Here is a 19,613-nt window from a genome sequence, read left to right as displayed (position 1 = left end):
GAATCCCCAGGAAAAGAGCCCTCCGAGGTGGGGCTGCCGCAGGAGGGAGAGGCCACTTGCTCAGGAAGACCCCAGGGAGGGACCTGCACCTGCAGCTCCCCACAAACCTCCTGCACTCTGCGGCTCTGAACGTGCCTCACCTGCTCTGAAGCCACTAATTAAACCTAATGAGGCAGAGCTGCTAGAAAGACTGAAATAAACCTCTGGGGAAGGAAAGCAGCCTCGGGGTAAACCCTCTCTCCCAGGCCTGGTCCTGGGAACAGACCTGAGCTCAGACCTGAGCTCGCTGGGAGACCTCTCCTGCCTTCCCTGGGCGACGGGACCTGGCTCGGCCCCACCAGCAGCACAGGCCACTCCACAGTCATCTCAAGCACCGGGGCAGAGTTTTGGCCACCGTGCAAAGAACGCCAAGGTCTGCTGAAGCCATCCCTGCCAGGCTCTTCCTGCAACACACGCTCCCCCCAAGGGCAGCCAAGGAAAATGTGGGTCTCGGTGCTGCGGGATGTGCTTAGAGCTTCAGCTAATGCCTCCGCCCTTCAGGGCCCGGGTTCTGCTGTTTAGCACGAGGTTGAGAAACGGCCCTTGCAGGAACAGGGTCCCCCGCTAGGCTGGCACCCCTGCGTCTGGTCTCGCCGTCCCTGGCTGTGACCCCCTGGCAGCGGCGGGGCTGTGGTCCTTACCGTTGTCACAGCGCCAGTTGATGTTTATGCAGCGGCCGTTGTTGCAGGTGAACTGTGTCAGGGGGAAGCAGGTCGGGTAGGCTGTGGAGGAGGCAGAGGCACCATCAGTGCTGGGGAGACACCCTGTGCCCCAAATCCCCACCGGTGCCTCTGCCCCACGGCGGGGTGAGGAGCAGCGCTCCCCCAAAGCGCCCAGCCCGGCTCACCGCAGGAGGCAGACTCGTCAGAGCGGTCCCCGCAGTCATCGTCCAGGTCGCACGTCCAGGAGATGGGGATGCAGCGCCCGCTGGCACAGGAGAACTGGTTGGGGGAGCAGGTCCGAGCTGGCCCAGGGAGAGACAGACAGAGCTTTAGTGGCTGCTGGTGCCTTGTTTTGCTGGGGGAAAGGTGGGGAACAATCCCCCAGGGCTCCTGCGAGGCACAGGCGCAGAAGCCAGACTGGTCACAAGGTGGGCAGCAGGGATGTGCGAGGCTCCGAAACCTTGGCCTCATCCTGGCAGCTCGCAGGGAACGGCAAAGGCTGCGGCTCGTTACAGCAGAGCGAGCTCTCCCTCTGCTCCCGAGGACGAGGATGGCTCCTCACCTGAGCAGGTGGAGTTGGACTCGTCCTCGTTGTTCCCACAGTCATTGTCCCCATCGCAGAGCCAGCGGTTGGGGATGCAGCGGTTGTTCTTGCACTTGAAGCGGTCCGAGGGGCAGGTGTGCTGGTCTGCAGGGGAGACACACGCTCAGGACCTGGCCCCCTCCATCCCACCCTCGTTCCTCCTCCGTGGCTGGGAGAGAGAAAAACTGAGGCAGAAAAGGGCAGGGAGCCTCAGACAGACTGGGGATCCAGGATCCTAATCACCGTTTACCCCCTCAACCACTTGAGCCCGCTCCCCTCCTAGAGCTGGGGAGTGGACGCAGGGTCCTGGCTGCCTGACCCCATCCCAGCCACTGGCCCCATATCGGGGGGAAGTTTAGCTGGAATCCTGCAGCCCCAGGAGCACGTAAACCTCTATCCCACCATGGAGGAGGTGGCTACGCACGGCAGAGCTCAGGGGCTTCGTCACTGTTGTCCAGGCAGTCGTTGTCCCCATCGCATTTCCAGCGCTCCTGGATGCAGCGGTTGTTCTTGCAAGCGAACTCCCCGGGCTGGCACTGCGGAGGGGGGATGTAGGACGGGTTGGCTGGCAAGGGAAAAACAAAGGGAGGGGACGATTTTAACCAAGTGACCAAGTGCAAGGCAGCAGCGAGGACAGTCCCGTGTCCCTGGGCTGGCAGGATGTCTGCACGACTGCCCAGCAGCCTTGAGAGCGCACACAGACACTTGTAGAACCACAGAATGGTTTGGGTTGGAAGTTGGAGAGACCCTGGCTCAGCCTGGATCCACGGGCAGCGCCAGCAGAGCTTCACCCCTCTCATTTAAGCCGGCAAAGCTCGGTACCGCCCAGGCTGCCCACCCGGGCCCTGGCTCTCCCCGACACTGGCTGCAGAGCGAACCTGCCCCGACTGCGTGGGCAGCGTCGGACACAGCTAGAATCACAGAATCATGGAATTGCCCAGGTTGGAAGGGACCTTTCAGATCATCGAGTCCGACCATCAACCCAACACTGACAAAAACCATCACCAAACCATCCACATCTGCCCAGCTTTTAAATACTTCCAAGGATGGTGACTCCACCACGTCCCTGGGCAGCCTCTTCCAAGGCTTGACAACCCTTTCAGTGTAAAATTTTTCCTAATATCCATCCTAAACCTCCCCTGGCGCAACTTGAGGCCGTTTCCTCTTGTCCCATCGGCTGTTCCTTGGGAGAAGAGACTGAACCCCCCGGCTACACCCTCTTTTCAGGCAGTTGTAGAGAGCGAGAAGGTCTCCCCTCAGCCTCCTTTTCCGCAGGCTGAACACCCCCAGCTCCCTCAGCCGCTCCTGGTTGCACATCATCAGTGCAACAACCCCCACCAGGGATTCCCACCCGTGTCCCTGGGCCAGCGGCTGAACCGCTGCCATCGTGCAAGAGAAGGAACCGGAGCCAGTTTGTGATTCATCTGCAGACTCCCACCACCCACCTCCCTGCGCCCCGGGCAGCCTCCCACCACCATGGCGTCACCGCCGATGGGCCAGAGCGGAGCCACAGACCCCGCGTCCCCACCATCCCTCAGGGAGGGGGGTCCCCAGGCCCTGGGACTGCCTACCCTGGCAGGTGACAGAGTCCGGTCCCAGGATCTGGTCCTCGGCACAGGCACACTGACGGCCCCGGGGGGTGGCCAGGCACAGGCTGCTGCAGCCCCCGTTGTTCACGCGGCACTTGTTGGAGCCCACTGCAGAGGCAAGGCAGGGGTGAGGAGAAGGGGACTTCAGGGAACCCTGCTGACCCACAGGGGGCTGCTGGCTGCCCCCAGCCCCCTGGACTCCCTCAACAGGCTCCACAGTTGGAGCCCAGCTGGAGACCCCAGTTCATCAGGCCATGCAAGGCAGTGGGGACCCCTCAGGGGACATAAAACCAGGAAGCCCATCAGGCAGGGAGGGAGGGGGAGAAAGAGGAAAGGCTGGAAGGGTGGGGGATGAGCCACAGCAGAAAGACAGGGTGCGTGGGGATGGACAGACAGGCAGGGATACAGCCAAGGGGAAGGGAAGGCACTTCCTCGTCTCCTGCTCCCCAGCCCCATCCCTCTTCCAGTCCCCCCCATTCCCTCATGCGTGGCAAGTCCCCACGGTGCCAGGCAGAGGTGGCCCCAGCACCTTGCTGCTGCTGTGCGTCATACATCCGGATCTCGAAGATGGGTGGGCGCTCGTTCCGGAGCAGGCTCACCACCTTGGAGGTCTGGTCCAACCGGTAGATGCTGCCGCTGCGGTACTCGGTCCAGAAGAGGAAGCTGCTGTAGTGGCACAGCCCGAAGGCGTGATTCAGCTCAGGTCCCTCATACACGATCTGCAGGGAGACGGAGAGGCTCGTCGTTAGCTGGGGCGGGCTCCCGGGCAAACCCCGCGTGGGCAGGACAGGGCAAGGGACGTTGGAAGGGGAGAGGAGGGGACAGGTGGCAGGGGAGCATGGCTGAAGGTGGCCAGCCATCTGCCGAGCAGACCCAGAGTGGATGTGGCCAGCAGAGGCAATGGCTTGGCTACCCACAGCCCCAGCTCTGGGGCGACCGGCGTCTGAGAGCCAGTGGGGTCTCCACTTGCCTTCCTCTCGGTGCCGTTGAGATAGACCATCTCGATGCGGTCATAGAAAGCATCCACCCAGTAGAGGATCTTGGCTGGGATGTCCAGGCTCAGCCCGTTGGGCCACAGCACAGTCTTGGAGGTGATGAAGATGTTGCGGTTGGAACCGTCCATCCAGGCTCTCTCAATCTTGCCCCTCTTGCTGTCCTTGGGGTCCTCCTCCCAGTCTGTCCAGTACATCCACCTGCCACGGACACTGAGTGTTACGGAGGCTCAGAGCCCACCCCACCACTCATCTGAGGAGCGACCAGCTCTGCCTCCACCGAACCGGGTGTGAACTCTATGGCTGCTCGCAGGGCACAAGCCAGGGAAGGTCCCACCGCCAGGCCCCAGCCCAACGCAATGGCCCGACGGCCCTCCCAGCCACGCCAGCGCCTCTGAGAGCCCAGGCTGAAGCCGCCGCGCTGCCATCGTCGCCGCCAGAGCTGCTGCCTGTCCCCGCTGGCACAGCTCGGGAGCCACCGCGAACGCTCGGAGACGCGGGAGCTGGGAGCCCAGCTGCCAGCCCTACAGGTCCCTGCTGGTCCTGGCCCTCCCGCGAGCCAGCCCTGCTCGCCCAGGTGCCCGCACCCGTTCAGGGGGTCCACCACGATGGCGCGGGGGTGGGTCATCTTCCCCTCGATCAGCGTCTTCCGCGTCTGGGCGGCCTTCTCCAGCCGAGCCACACTGATGGTCTTTTTGGGGCCGTCATCTGTCCAGTACAGGTTGTTCCCCATCCAGTCCACAGCGATGCCTTCCACGTTGTGGATGCCTTTGGGGAAAAGCAGGAGCAGGCGCTTGTCACCGGGGCTGGGCGGCAGCGGGAAGATGAGAAGTGGAAGCGACAGCCCCATATGATTCTCAGAGCATTCGGCACCACCCGACCCCAACTCAAGCCGTCAGCGATGACAGACGCCCCCAGCCCCGGCACAGGCAGCTCCCCCAGAGGTACCGCAGCCACAGGGAGCCTGGGCTGGAAAAAGCCAAATTCAGGAGCATCCTTGGCTGGTTCACCCCAAGGTGACACAAACGTGCTCGTCCGGCAGCGTGGGGACGGATCGGCCACCGCACTGAGCCCAGGGACCCTGCCTGAGGATCCCCCATCCCTCCCTCCTCTTCCCACCTGAGCGGATCAGGGTGGGCCAGCTCAGGCAGGAGGGGGACATCCAGGGACAGGGGTCCCTCTCCTGCCTCTGCTGGGGCACATGCTCTGTACCTGTCTCTCAATAGCCCTCTGCAGATAAACCCAAACAACAGCTTCAAACCTCAGTTTTAAGGGTTAAAGACACAAGGGAGAGGACAGAAGCGCTGCCATCAGATGAGGAAATGGCCATTGCTGCCAGCTCCCGGGGGCTGACCACGCTGGGGAGGGACCAGACCAGGCCCCCCCGGCCACGCACCATCCTTCAGAATGGTCTCTCGCTCCGTGCCGTCGATCTTCTGGCGCCCGATGAGGTAGCTGGTGGTGTCAGCGAAGTAGATGAAGCCCGTCTCAGCATGGAAGTCCAGCGCTCGGGGGTTCATGAGGTTCTCGATGGGGATCATGTGCTCGTCCGGCACCTTGGCCCCCATGTCCATCCCGCGGATGATGCCCGGCCGCCCCTTCCCGTACACCAGGAACAGCTCGTGCTCGGGCTCTGCAGAGAGACGGGGAGAGCCATTGCCACCAGCTGTGCCAGGGCGCGCTGGGGGTGGGCAGCCTGATGGCACCGGGGCTTTTATGAGGCCAGAGGAGGAGGCAACTTGCCCCTGCACCCTACGGGTCTGCAGGGACCCCAGAGCCCAGAGGGCAGCCCACAGCTTAGGCCAGGAAGGAAAGGGGTGTTTGCAACTGGGAGGGAGGGAACTGAAAAGCTCTGCTTGCCCCTGGGCCCGTGTGCTCCCAGTCGCCCGGCACAAACGCCTCTGCCCACCCCAGACCCTCCCAGAGGGGTCCCCTCGTGTCCCCCCGCAGCTCTCCAGAGAGGGCCAGGACTCACTTTTGCAGGATTTCCCGTCGCTGCCAAGGCTGAACCCGGAGCGGCACCGGCAGGTTCGGGTCTTGTGACTGTTCCCAAGGAGGCAGATATCGGAGCAGCCTCCCGGTTTGCCGAACTGGTCCGGCTCGCAGGCATGGCTCCTCACTGCAACACAGAGCGCGGGCTCCAGCACCCGGGGGCAACCAGAGCAGCGCAGAGGCAGGTCCCGGTGGCCAGGGGACACTAGTCTGCAACCGCGGGGAGGCGGAGAAGGTCTCGTGGGTGCTTTAGAGGGACCCTTCCTCCTGGAGCTCCCGGAGGGTCAGCCAGGGGCTGAGCATTGCACAGGACAGACAAGGCAGAGATGGGAAAGGACCTGCCCAAGATGCAGGATCCCTGCGGAGCAGAAACCAGCACGGCACGTCCCAGCACAAAGCCACGGCCACTGAGCCACGCTGCCTCCCTCCTGCCAGCCCACCCCTCACGGGCCATGGGGAGAGCGGGGCTGCCCAGCTGCGGGCAGGATGAGCCCCGGCACGGGGACCAGAGAGCCCCCTTAATCACGCTCCTTCACCGCTCGGAAATCTCCTGATTAGTTTTATATTCTAGAAAATGCCAAGCAGGCTGCAAACGCTAAAAGGATTTTAAACGAGTAAATTGATTAACTGCAGGAAGGTGCTGGGGGTGGAGCAGGCGGAGAGGGACAGGCGCGGGGCGAGGACGGCGCCCGCAGCTCCACAACCTCTCAACTCCCTTGAAATCCCTCGGTGCCGGGAGCGCGCGGCTCCGGTCGGAGGGCAAACACGCCGGCAGCGGGGGCCGAGAGCGTGAGGGCACCGCGAGAGAGAGAGCCATTAATAATTCAAGATGCCACATCTGCTCCGACATCCCTGCACTCTCCAGCGAGACGTGATCAATCAATCACGCAGCGCGGCCGCCCGGCCCGCGGGGAAGGCCACCACGTCTCGCAGGAGGAGATGGAGCGACGGCAGGGGCCGGGGGCACCCTGGGGTGTGCGGCCGCCCAGCGAGAGGCTGGCGTGTGGCTGCTGGGGAGCAGGAATCCCCCACCAGCCCCCGGCAGAGGCGGGGGGCAGCTCCGGGAGTCCCCGTGGACCACAGCCGGGCAGATGGCTCCTCTATCCCTGTCCCTGGGCCAGCACATTTCGGCCTGCCCGGCACTCGGCACCCCCGGCAGGCTCCGGCAGTGCCCCCCATGGCGAGTTCCCACCTGCCCAGGAGCTTCCTGGGATGGGGGAGCTGGGGGCGACTGGGCACAGCCAGACCCGGGCTGAGCATGGCTCGGGGGGCCACAGGGTGCTACCGATGGAGGCTCCTGGGCAAGTGAACCTGTCCTGGGTGTCTGGCCCCATTGGGAGAGGGAATTCAGAAGGTGCAGCCCATCCCCATCCCCACCCAGCCTCTGGGGTCCAAGAAGCTGCTTTTCTGGGGTCCCACCTGTGGGCTGGCGCCGCTGGTGGTAGATGTGCAGCGCTCCCCCCTTGTCCACCCGCGTCACCACCTGGTACTCGGTGCTGTTGAAGCGGTTGACCCGGATGACGCTGGTTTTCTGCTGGGCGTTGGCGTTGTCCGAGTTGGTGGCGTAGAGGTAGTTCTCGAAGACGGTCAGCCCATAGAGGTGCTCGATCTGGAAGGCACCGCGCAGGCGCCCACCAGGAGGAGACATCAGAACCCTGCCTCCGAAGCGTGCGAAGCCCCCAGCCCCTGCCCCTCATCCTGCCCTACGGCTCTCGCCCCCGCCGCATTCGGAGCACGAGGTTGGGCTTGGCAGGCGGGTGCTGCAGGACCGGGGGGTGTTCAGCAGCTCACACCTTTTCTTTGCCGGACCAGCAAAGCCAAGCCCGTGGACCGGCGCCCCCCAGCAGGCCAAGCTCAGACCTGCCTCTGGCCATAAGGGCCCCCCCCGACCCTGACCTCCCTCCAGCCCCACTCACCAGGATGCCCTGGATGATGGTGTGTCTGTTCTTGCCTTCGTAGTCCACCACCTCAATATAGTCCAGGTAGGCATCAGCCCAGTACACCAGCCGGTTCACCAAGTCCAAGGTGATGCCGTGGGGGAAGACAATCTTGCTGTCCACCAACTTGGTGCGGTTCTGTCCGTCCATGTCGCAGCGCTCCACCTTCGGGATCTGCCCGTAGTCGGTGAAGAACACTTTGCTGCAGGAGAAGGGCAAAGGCGGGAGCTCAGAGCCCGGATGTCAGGTCCGACAGCAGGGAGGGAGGATGCAGACGGACAGGCGGCACCACCTCACGCCTGCGGACACCGGGGTGGCCAGGGTCCACCTCAAGGGAGCCGCAGCAAAGGGCAGACGTGTGAGACGGGTAGGCAGAGGCCTGAGCCAAGATTTGACAGTGTCACCAGGAAGAGGCACAGGGCCCTCCACCAGCCGACATGTTAAAACACAACCTGACACGTCTGCCCGGCTGCCATCCCGCCTGCGGCCGCCGCTCCCAGCACAGACCAGAGCCGGGGCTCGGCACCGCTGGCCCTGAGCACCCGGGCTGTGACAGGTCTCAGCTGCAGAGCCCGAGAGACTTTAACTCAGTGTTAACTCAGAGACTTTAACCCGTGAGGATGGTCTGCACCGTCCCTGTTCTAGGCCAGAGTCTCTCTCCAGGCTGCCATGCAATATTTATTTATTAAAAAAAAAAAAAACAAAACTTCAACTTTTCTGCTCAATAACATCAGCTCTCTTTGTTCAGACACCCTGTGGTCGGACCAGTGGGATCTCATGCACCGCTCTGCTCTGCCCACCGCGGCCTCGGCCGCACCGGGCACCGCTCCCGGGGTCCTGCAGCCGCCGCGCGCCCCGAGCTGCTCCGATGGCCCAGCACCCCCAGCCTCCCCCTGCACGGGGGTTTTGCAAAAGGCAGTGCCCGAGTGTTGTCATCCGACCGCAGCACCCCGTATAAATAGGCACAAGCAGAGCGGCGTGTGAGTATCTGACTGTTTCGGTTCCCAAAAGCCAACGCGAAACTGTAACTCCGTGGCCACAAGCTGGAAGCAGCAGCGTGTCCTCAGCCTGCTCCATCCCGCAGGACCGAGCACCGGCAAAGCCGCTGCTCAGGGCAGGCGGAGCGGGGAGCGACCCTCTGGAGAGGGGCTTCTGGAGAAGGGCAGGTACATCTCCTTCATCTCCTCCAGAACCGGCTGGTGCCACTGGGCTGCTCAAAACGCCGCTGCCACAACTACCCTGCAGCACGCAGCCCCCATCCCAGCTGAGGGAGAGAAAACGCTGTGATTTTCTCAGAGAAAACACTGAGCCAGCAGTGTGCCCAGGTGGCCAAGGTGCCCAGGTGGCCAAGAAAGCCAACGGCACCCTGGCTTGTATTAGAAATAGTGTGACCAGCAGAAGCAGGGAGGCGATTGTGCCCCTGTACTCGGCACTGGTGAGGCCACATCTGGAGTATCGTGTCCAGTTTTGGGCACCTCAATCCAAGAGAGATATCGAGGTGCTGGAGCGGGTGCAGAGGAGGGCAACGAAGCTGGTGAAGGGTCTGGAGAATAAATCATATGAAGAGCGGCTGAAGGAGCTGGGACTGTTTAGTATGAGGAAGAGGAGGCTGAGGGGAGACCTCATCACTCTCTACAGCTACTTGAAAGGACACTGTAGAGAGGTTGGTGCTGGTCTCTTCACACAGGTAATTAATGACAGAACGAGAGGGAATGGCTTCAAGCTCCAACAGGGTAGGTTTAGACTGAACATTAGGAAAGAATTTTTCACAGAAAGAGTGATCAGACACTGGAACAGGCTGCCCAGGGAGGGGGTCGAGGCACCATCCCTGGATGTGTTTAAGAACCATTTAGATGTGGTGTTGGGGGATCTGGTGTAGGGGAGAACTTTGTAGAGTAGGGTAGATGGTTGGACTCGATGATCCCAAGGGTCTCTTCCAACCTGGATGATTCTATGATTCTACGATTCACTCGGTGCTAAAGCCCAGAGGGGCCCTTGCAGGCGGGTGAGTCACTTTTCCAGTGCTGCCCCTGTCACCCCACCGAGCTGCCGCAGCTGGACCCTCCTGGCTCCTTCCACCTCCCCAGATCTGCGGTGCGGGTCCAGGCAGCAACGCTGAGCCCTCCCGCCCCCCGGCAGGACTCTTACCCCATGGCCGGGTCCAGCGCTATCCCCTTGGGGTTGTAGAGCTCCAGGTCCAGCAGCGTGACACAGGTGACTCCGTTCTTGTTGCAGACAAAGATCCTGTCATCAATGTCATCCACGAAGTAGAAGTTGCCCGTGAGCCAGTCGATAGCCATCTGCTCGACATCTGGGGCGGGAGAGAGGGGTGAGGAGAGGTTATGCAGGGAAGGAGGGAGCCATGAGCCCCACGCGTGCGGGTGCAGGGGGTCTCCGACCGCTTCCCAGCCCCCCCCCCCAGGCATTTCAAGCACCAACGGAGCTGAGGAGCGAGGCCGTGTGAGCCCCGAAGGAGCTGCGATCTGGTCACCCTGCGAGGATCGACACAGCCACCCGTCCTCTCCTCCTGAGGGAGTGGGACCTGCCACCCCCCCAGGCAGCCGGAGGAGCATCCCGCGGGAACAGCGGCCCGAGTAGGGGGAGGGTCTGCGAGGTGGGTGCTGGAGGGGGCAAAGTCGGCTCCCGGAGTCGCAGAGAGGGGGAAGAGGCTCAAACAGCAGCACGGGGACGGCAAACGCCTGCCGAGCGCGGGGGCAGCACAGGGAGGGACGGCAGCGGCCGGAGGCAGAGCCCCGCGGGGACAAGGCAGCGCGGGCAGAGCTGGTCTGGAGCCGGGAGGACGCCCCGAGCCCTCCAGCAGGTGAGAGACGGCATCTGGCACGTGGTGTTTAAGTATTTAATTAAACCAGTGAAAGCTTGTTAAATGGGATAAACCCAACGCACCTGAATTCCTTCCTCACAACCAGGTCAGTGCCCGGCCCTGCCCACGTCCCATCCCGTCCCCCCCGTCCCCCCAAAGGCCAGGGTGAGGGGCTGCAGCTCCCGGAGGCTCTGGGAGATGCCAAGCGCTTTGGAAGCCCATCCTTAGGGTTAGTGCCCCTCGGGACCTCCCCCGCGCCAACACAGCAGCACCCTGGGGCCAGCACCGCGGCTCGGCACCGCAGCCGGGGCAGGGACGGGGGGAGCAGCAGCCACCCCGCAGCCCGAGCACCCCGAGGACAGCGGGACCCAGACAGCCCCGGAGGAGCAGGGCCAGACGCCGCTGAATTATTAACCAGCGCAGAAGCTGGGGAGAGCAGAGGGAGGGAAAACATCAATCCAGCCAGGACATTTTGCAAGGCCCTGCGCTCCCCGGCTCGCAGGACTCCGGTGGTGTCAAGCCCTTCCCCGCCGCAGCCCCACGAGGCGCTGCCTGGATTGCGATGAGACCCAACTGATGAGGACCCCGGGGTTTGGGGGTGCCCTGTCTGAGCACGATCCCAGGTCCCCGAGCCACCCAGGCCAGCTCGCTCACACGCCGCCACCGATCGGTTGGTGTCAGGGCCCCGGGACCGGGGCCGTCCTGCCGGCGGTGATGGCCGGCCGGTGACCAGCCGCCCTCCCCTCCGGAAGGGCGAAGCTGTGGCGCCCGCAGCCGCCACCCAGCCTGATGCATCTCGTAAAAACAAGTGGAAACAGCCAGAGCCAAGGAATTAGCATCAAACCAGCCCAAGCGAAGGCTGCGCAGGGCTCCTGCCGCGCTGCCCAACGTGCCGGAGCTGGCAGCAGGTCCGGGGCAAAGTCAGGGCTCCCGGTCCAGCCAGGGCCCCCGCGCCCCCCAACACGGCTCCTGGGTGCCCGCTGGCGATAAGAGGTTTTTGTGCTGAGTGAAAATCACCTAAAAACGTGCCTGGGGGTGGCGGGGGCAGGCGAGAGCCCATCTCTGCCTCTAAGGTGGGTCTGCCTGAGTCACGCTGCCTGGCCGGGCGCCCGCCCGCCGTCCCCCTCGCCCCCAGCCCTGATTCACCCCCCTGGCAAGGGGAGGGGGCGGCAGAGCCACGCACTGGGGCGAGAAACGCTTCGGCGAAGGGATGTGCAAGAATTCCCCAAAAAAGCAGGTCTTGGCTGGCGCCTGCGCGGCTGAGTCAGAGTCACAGGACTGGGGGGAGCGATCCAAGCCGGGGCGGATGGGGAGCGCCCGGTGGGACGGTGCGGGGGCCCGAGCCCCCCACACGGGGCATGGACCCCCCTGGCCACAGGCTTTGGCTTTTCCTCGCTGCCTTCCTCCCCGTTGCCGCCCCCTCACCAGCGCTCGCCCGCACCTCGGTCCTCCTCTCCCGTTGCTCCCCCCAAAGCCCCCGGTGTCACCAGGCTGCTGCCACCTCCACCGGCCACGTCCCGCCGAGCTGGAGGAAGGTCACCAACACCACGCTCAAAGGCTAAACAGGAATCAGAAGGGAAAATGGCCAAAACAAGCTATTTTCCAAGGTTTCCAGCTGCTTGCTTCCTGGGGCACGCAGCCTGCAACGGTCGCCTCTCCCCATCAGGGCCGAGGGTCCCGGTGCTCCTGGGGGTCTCCAGGGGGTCTCCCGGCCGGGCCCCGGCTCTGAGCGGAGCAGCACTGGGCCGGGGAGCTGGGGGTGATGCAAGCACTTGCTCTTCTCCCAGGCTGTATTTTTGCAGCTGGAAAGAATTACCCTCCTCAAAGGCTTTTGTTTTTCAGCTTGCTCCTTCTCTCCCTGCTCGCCATCCTCCCCCCTCCTTCGCAGGAATCAGTTTTTATTATTATTATTATTTTCAGCCCTTTCTTTTAGCCTCAGCTAAACCTGGATTTCCTCTTGAACTTTCAGTGGAAGCTAATTTAGCAAATGTCTATTTTTAACCCTTTGCGTTAGCCCACAGAGAGCTCTCCCCCCACTCACCATTTGGCTTTGGGAGTGGGGAGGAGTGAGGGATGGGGCTTCTCCCCCCCACCCGGCACCGCGTGTCCCCCCGGCAGGACAGCGGGTGCTGGGGACGGTGAGCCATGGCAAGACCATCAGGGACCAGCCCGTCCCTCCTGTGAACAAAACTCATGGAAGGAAGAAGCCGGGGGGCAGCGACCCCCCTTCTCCTCCTCCCCACGGCTCCCAGCAAAGGGGGGGGGGGGGCTGATGAGTCCATCCTCCCCACCAATTCCCATCCCAGCGTCGAGTCCTCCTCCTTGCTCAACCACGGCTGGGCGTTGCAAGCAATTGCAACATGCAAAACTAATTTCCCAAGATTTATTTATTTGCTCGTGTTTGAAAACGAGCTTGTGGGGGCAGAGAACGGGGAACGTCAACTTTAAAGGCTCTTCCTGGAAGAAGCTCGTCAGGCCAGCGAGCCACGGGCCACGCCAGCCGGCCACGTTCCGGGGCCAGACCAGGGACACCGCGGGTCGAAGAGGGCTCTGACCGTTGAGGTCCCCGTGGGGAGAGGGCAGACACAGGGAGGACAGGGGGGAGCACCAAGAAGTCCATCGGCGCCAAGAGGCACGTTGCTCAACGAGGGCGGGCTGGCAACTTCAGCAAACTCCGAAACCCACCCCACACAGATGTTTCCTGGTTTCATGCTCAACACGAACCGAGTGATCCTGACCAAGCTTTTGCTGAAGGCCCTGCCCCAAAATAATCCATGTGCTTGGATTTTCCCCTTTGCTTGCCATGGCCACCAGTGGAAGAAGCTGAAGCAGCCTCTGGGGCCAGCAGGCCCTGAGGAGCCACCGCTGGGGCCAGCTGGCCGGAGGAGAAGGCTCCCACGTGTCCCTTCCAGCCCAGACTGCTCCGACATGGAGCTGAGACCTGTCGTGGTGCTGCCAGGGGACACTCGGGGACAGCAACTGCCCCAGGAGGCGGCAGAAGCCTCCAATCTCCACCCCAGAAGTTCTTGGCTCCATCAACCCTTACAAGTCTTCCCACTCTCAGCAACAACCTTCCCCCTTCCCAGTTCCAGCCTCCTCCTGTGCCCGACGGGGCTGGGAGCGCCTTGTCCCGTTCAAAGAGCTCCTCGACACCAGTGGGTCATCAGCTCAACGGCTGCCCGTGGGAGCTCCTGCCACAGGTTCTCCCTCCCTTAACCCGAGCCACGGAGCATCCGATTTACCCCCCGACCAGTCGAACACCGCAAGGCTGTGGGTTTTTTGGGGAAGGAGCTTTGCTGACCCAGCACATAACTTCCCTCCGCATGAATCAGTTGCTGTGCAGTCTGCAAATACATCAATTGTGGCCTGACACAAGGAGGAAGGAAACGCGCAATCTTCTCTCAGACTAAAACAGGGATTTCGACACAGTCCTGAAACAGCTGCAATTAAGACGCGTGTGGCTCAGCAGCTCACCCTGGCTCTTGCACAGTTCAGCGTGGAAGAACAGAAACCATCTCTAGTGGTGAAGGCGGGAAGAGCTTGGCACTAAGCGCCCTGCGCTGCGGTGGTCTGGAAGAAATCCCACCCCTGGAGCAGGGCAGGACAGGGACACTGGTCAGGAGAGGGTCCCAGCTCTGCCGGGAACCCTCCTTGCGAGACTCCCCTTGGAAGCAGCCGGAAACCTCCCCACTCCCAACACCAGGCACAGAAATCCCTCACCAACGGTCCCTGAGAGACATTTTAGAATCACAGAATCACAGAATGGTCAGAGTTGGAAGGGACCTTAAAGATCATCGAGTTCCAACCCCCCTGCCCTGGGCAGGGACATTGCTCCAAGCCCCATCCAGCCTGGCCTTGAACCCCTCCAGGGATGGGGCAGCCACAGCTTCTCTGGGCAACCTGTTCCAGTGTCTCACCACCCTCACAGGAAAGAATCCCTGATCAAGAATCACAGAATGGTCAGAGTTGGAAGGGACCTTAAAGATCATCGAGTCCCAACCCCCCTGCCCTGGGCAGGGACACCTCCACTAGAGCACGTTGCTCCAAGCCCCATCCAGCCTGGCCTTGAACCCCTCCAGGGATGGAGCATCCACAGCTTCCCTGGGCAACCTGTTCCAGTGCCTCACCACCCTCACAGGAAAGAATTTCCTCCTAATATCTAATCTACATCTCCCCTCTTCCAATTTAAAACCATTACCCCTCGTCCTGTCATTTTCACCCCTTGCCCCAGCCCCCGGGACAGACAGAAGAGCTGGACTGAGCTCTGCTGCGGACAATTGCACCCCGTCTTTAAATAAAAGAATATTTATGTCCGAGGGCATCCACTGAGAACAGCCCACATTTTTTGCTTCACTGAGGGAGGATCGGACCCAACACCAGCCCCAGCAGCGACGCAGCGCCACCAGCCACAGGCGCACTTGGGTAAACCACGGCGCAGCCCACGCAGACGAGGCACCCCCACGGCGTCCCCCGCTCCCAGCAAAACCCACGGGAGCCAGAGCCCGGGGGCGAGCCCGGGGGGGGGGGGGGGGACACGACCCCTGCCCAACTCGCCACCCAGCGAGAAGCCCGGGTGGGCGGCCCAGGGCACCGGGCACCGGCAGAGCCAGAGACACGCGGCTCCCGATGGGAAAAAAAAAAAAAAAAAAAAAAAAAAAAAAAAAAAAGCTTGGAAAAGTTGCCGAATGTTTCGGTTCAAAAAACGCCTCCAGAAGAGGAACGGAGGCTCGTCAGGAATGCAGTCCCCAGGGCTTCTCAAATACATTGGTTTCCTACTTTCCTTTTTATAGGGAATGATCCGTTTGATACATTTACATAATACCATAATCTGGAGGAATTTCTGTCTCTTCCCTCCACAGACATCCTCTCCCCCGGAGAACAAGACCGTCTCTGTGACAGCAACGTACTCCGTGGATAAACACTGCTCCTGGGGACAATTTTCCTTAATTAGAAGTATGTTAACAGGACAGGCATGAAGACAAACTCCAGCCCCGAAGGGCGCCGGCCGCGGGACGGAGGGACACCCTGCGCCCCTCCGGGGGTCCGGCACGGCCCCCCCGGCCCCGGCTCCCGGGAACAGACACCTCCTTGTGCGAGGAGCCGCCACCTCGAACCCCGGGACGGGGAGGGGACTGCGGACGGGACATTCACAGCCACCGCCATCACGTCAGCCTTGTTTCCTTAAAAAACCAGGCTAATAAATAAATAAATTTAAACCCCTCTCTGCGAAGCTGTTTAGCTCCAAGGAGGAACCGCTGGGTGGAAGCCGGTGGCCCACGTCCAGGACGTCTGACTCGGTGCTCGGAAGGATCCCTGTGGCCTCTGCGCACACGCGGGCACAAGCCAAACGCTCCCCGGGGGGGGGGTGGAACCGGCCCCCCCGGGGCTGCGCACCCCCCCTTGGGCACTGCGGGAAGAAGCCCCCGGCCGCCGTCCCCAGGCTGACACATCCTCCAGCCCCCCCGGGGTGGGGACACCCGGGCGGCATCGTGTCACCCTCCCGCCAGACAGCGCGAACCTCCCCCCTGCCCCAAACCTGTCCCCCTCCCCACCTCCCCCCTGCCCCAAACCTGTCCCCCTCCCCACCTCTCCCCTGCCCCAAACCTGTCCCCCTCCCCACGGCCGGGCTCAGCCCCACAGCGTCCCCGGGGAGAGCAGGAACAGAGAGTGATGGAGCTTGCTCCGTCTCAGCTGCGTGGAGGGCAGCCAAGGGACCGCTAATTACTCTGCCTTAATGAGGCCATTCCACAGGCAAAAATATTCAGCGGAGGCCGATGGAGGGACAGGGCGCTCGGCTTCCTTCTGGGTGAGAGGAGAGAGACGCAGGCTCGACAGCAACTGGGGAACTGCCACCGGGACGATTTTGGGGGCCGGGGGACAAAAAGGTGGCAATGGGGCCAGTCCGGGCAGGGACGATCCCGGCGGGACTCAGCTGCAGCACAGGGAACCCGGCACCAGCAGGGCGGGCAGCGGCGCAGGACGGACGGAGGGACGGACAGACGTGTGCAGGGATAAACACGCTCCTGCCCATCTGAGATGAAACCCGTCCCCGTGCGCGAGAGGATCCCAATTACTCGGGACATTAATTTCACCCTTTTGTCTCCAGCAACGTGGGAACGCAGCTCGATGGACGCCGCGGGGCTGCATGGAGGGAGACGGAGGGGAGCGGCGCGGGGGGGACTGAGAGGGGCTCCTCCATCCAGGGGAGGGGGAGGGAGAGAAGACCCTTCCCCGCTCTGCCAACGCAGCCCAGGGGGACCGGGAGGAAGGGGGACAGCCCAGCTTGGGGATGTTGCTGCCCTGGGACCACTCTGCAAACTTGGGAGAGGAAGAGAAACCCCCCCAGCCCTGCCCACCCCACCTGGGGGGGGTGTCAGTCCCATCGGGGACTTTACCCTGCCCCACACCGAGGGGTAATTAAAGCCAGAGGTGCCAGGCAGAGCCGCGGAGCAGCCCCCGGTGCCCCCGCAGCAGATCTGCCCCCGGGGCTGAGCAGGGACCGGCAGGCACTCGGTTAATAAAGCGATTAAAGTCATCGCGGCTGTCCTCGTCCCCTCCAGTGAGGGCCCACCGGCCCCGGACACTGCACCCACCCTCTCACGCGTCGCTGCTACGAGAACAGCCAGAAACAGTTAAAAAAAAGAAAAAAAAAAAAAAAAGGAAAGGAATCAGCAGATGAAATTACCAATCATCCCGCTTTCTTGCCAAGTAAGTTCACATCGGAGCCTCTTTCTTGGCTAGGATGAGGCAGCAAGGAAGAAAAATAGCTTTCCATGCAAAGTGGGGAAAGAAATGTACTTGGATTCCTCTGCAGAGCAACATCTCCCTGAAATCAATTTGTCCCAAACCCTAGAGCTCTTCTGCTTATTGGCAACAGGACGGGTCATTACGAGTAACAGGGCTGAAATGGAGTCAATGAAAACAACCTCCCAGACGTGCTTGTTTAGATAGATGCTGCCCAGGAAGGTATTTTAATAATGGCCAGATTGCTATCGTTTAGGGTTTATAATGCACTCGGGATCAAATGTCCTGATATTTCAAACCCCTTCCTGGGGGCTTGTTTTCTAAAAGAAAAAGAAAACAACAAACCTTAAAACAAGAAATAATAAATCAAGGCACCTCCACGGCCCTTTCCCAGCAGCCCCGGCCGCGTCCCGCCGAGCAGCCGGCATTCCTGCCCGCTCCGCCTGGGAGCCGGCCACCGTCCCCGGGGCAAGGCCGGCTCAGCCCCGGCTCCCTTCCCGCGGGACTCGGCAAACGCTCCGAGAGCACCAAAGCTACAGGCACCTGGGGCCGGGAATAAGCCGTACTGGCACCGGCGACCTTCCAGCACAATAAAGGCATTGAGCAAAACAAACCCTGGCACGGCAGAGCTGCCGGTTCTGACCGTGCAAAAAAGTCACGAGTTGGCCGAGAAAGGGGAAAAAGAACGGGAAAGAGCAGGGGAAAGGGAGCCGCCGGCAGAGCCACTGAGAAACCCGGGTTTCAGCCTCCTGACACACGTTCTCTAGTATTTTTCCATAGTAAAAGCAAAGAACTCCTGGCTTTTCCGGAAAGCCGAGTATCACTCGATCACACCGCACCGGAGCCGAGGCTTTAACGCACAAATGCCGAGGAGGCAGCGCGGGGTCAATTAACGGTGTCCTCTTAAGGAGGGCTCCTTAGAAGGTGGTGGCACCTCCCCGGAGCGGGCTCTGGGGACGAGAGCGGGTCGTCCGACCCGCTCTCGTCCCCAGAGCCCGCTCCGGGGAGGTGCCACCACCAGGGAATGGGGGCACAAATCCGATTTAAGGTCACACAAATCTGCTCCCCTCGCCCCGCTCTGTCCCAGCCGGAGGAATCGCCCAAAGAGCTGCAGCCGAGGCACGTGCTCCCCCCCAAAAAGCCAGCCCCGGCCCCGGGGTAAGGGGGACACGGGCTGGGGGTCGAGCCGGGTGGCAAGCGGGGGAGCGGAGGTCTCCGAGGGGGCCACGGGAGGCAGGGAGGTTTCTGCACACCTTCACCTTAGCAGAAATGGAGACAGGGAAGTTATAATCAAGGCAAATGCCACCGCTCCATCCTGGACCCACTGCTTTCCCGGCACAGAATAAGGCCACGGACCAGACAGTGTCCGGGCAGGAGCCCCCCAGCCCCATCCCAGCCCCGGGCAGGACCCGCCGGGGGGGCAGCACCGGCCCGGCCGGGAGGGACGAGCAGCAAAAGGGCCGGGAACCAGATTTTTTTTATTATTTTTTTTTCTTCCTGGTGTGTTGTTTTGCTTCGAAATTCTTTGGAATCCCAAGTCCAAACAAACGAGGACATTGTCTCGGGAAACACGTGGAGGCTGGAATCTTGTTGAGAAAACCCACGGGATCAGAAAGTCCCAGAGGTCAAGGATTAGCCACTGAGCAAGGTGGGTCCATGGGACCGGCCTCAGCCCCTGGATGCGAGGGCTGTCACCTCGGAGCAAAACCTGCCCCGGTCCCCAGCCCCGTGCGGGTGGCAAGACTGGGTCTGGAGGGGTCCGGGCTGATGGGGGCTGCGGGGGGCTGACAGGGAACCTGCCCGGTGCTGCCCTGCTCACAGAGGTGATGCTCGACCAGCCCCAGCAGACACCGGTGGAGGAAAACCTCCACGCTCCGGAGAGCGGCTCCCCCTGCGCAGGCACTGGCCGTTCTGTCCCTCGAGCGCGAGCGGACGCGATGGCTGCCAGGACCCTCCCCGGCCAGAAACAGCGCAGAGCAGAGGGAGAGGGGAAAGGGAGGAAGGACGAGACAAGTTCCCCTTGTTGCCGTTCAGCGCTGGCAGGAAGGACGAGCCCTCCCCTGCACCATCACGTCTCTGCTCGTGCCCCGTCCTCCCCACGGGACCAAGCCCGGGGGCTGCTCCGGCCGGTGGCCAGTAGCCAGGGAGCAGCCTCAAGGGAACCCGGGCTCCGGGGGCTGGATGAGAAGGTGCCACCTCTGAGTCTCCCTCAGGGATGGTGACAGGCTGGACCCTGCCCGGTGAGGGGCCACGC

General features: G+C 62.2%; 1 protein-coding gene across 1 annotated transcript in view; it reads right to left on the bottom strand.

The window, feature by feature from the left end:
• The window catches only part of LRP1 (LDL receptor related protein 1), a 70,736-nt gene that overhangs the window by 35,805 nt on the left and 15,318 nt on the right, over positions 1 to 19,613 (bottom strand). Inside the window, exons 7-19 of the mRNA XM_074164826.1 lie at positions 9,943 to 10,105; positions 7,774 to 7,996; positions 7,277 to 7,466; positions 5,841 to 5,984; positions 5,262 to 5,498; positions 4,453 to 4,633; positions 3,844 to 4,066; positions 3,403 to 3,592; positions 2,856 to 2,981; positions 1,709 to 1,849; positions 1,264 to 1,389; positions 887 to 1,003; positions 681 to 761 (exon numbers count right to left, since the gene is read on the bottom strand). Of these exons, the coding sequence (XP_074020927.1) occupies positions 681 to 761; positions 887 to 1,003; positions 1,264 to 1,389; positions 1,709 to 1,849; positions 2,856 to 2,981; positions 3,403 to 3,592; positions 3,844 to 4,066; positions 4,453 to 4,633; positions 5,262 to 5,498; positions 5,841 to 5,984; positions 7,277 to 7,466; positions 7,774 to 7,996; positions 9,943 to 10,105 (2,142 nt within the window). The remainder of the gene's footprint in view (positions 1 to 680; positions 762 to 886; positions 1,004 to 1,263; positions 1,390 to 1,708; positions 1,850 to 2,855; positions 2,982 to 3,402; positions 3,593 to 3,843; positions 4,067 to 4,452; positions 4,634 to 5,261; positions 5,499 to 5,840; positions 5,985 to 7,276; positions 7,467 to 7,773; positions 7,997 to 9,942; positions 10,106 to 19,613) is intronic.

Source organism: Numenius arquata, chromosome 29, assembly GCF_964106895.1.
Source record: "Numenius arquata chromosome 29, bNumArq3.hap1.1, whole genome shotgun sequence".
Taxonomy (NCBI): Eukaryota; Metazoa; Chordata; class Aves; order Charadriiformes; family Scolopacidae; genus Numenius; species Numenius arquata.
Note: the sequence above shows the minus strand (reverse complement) of the source record. Positions and strands in the feature narration are given on the sequence as shown.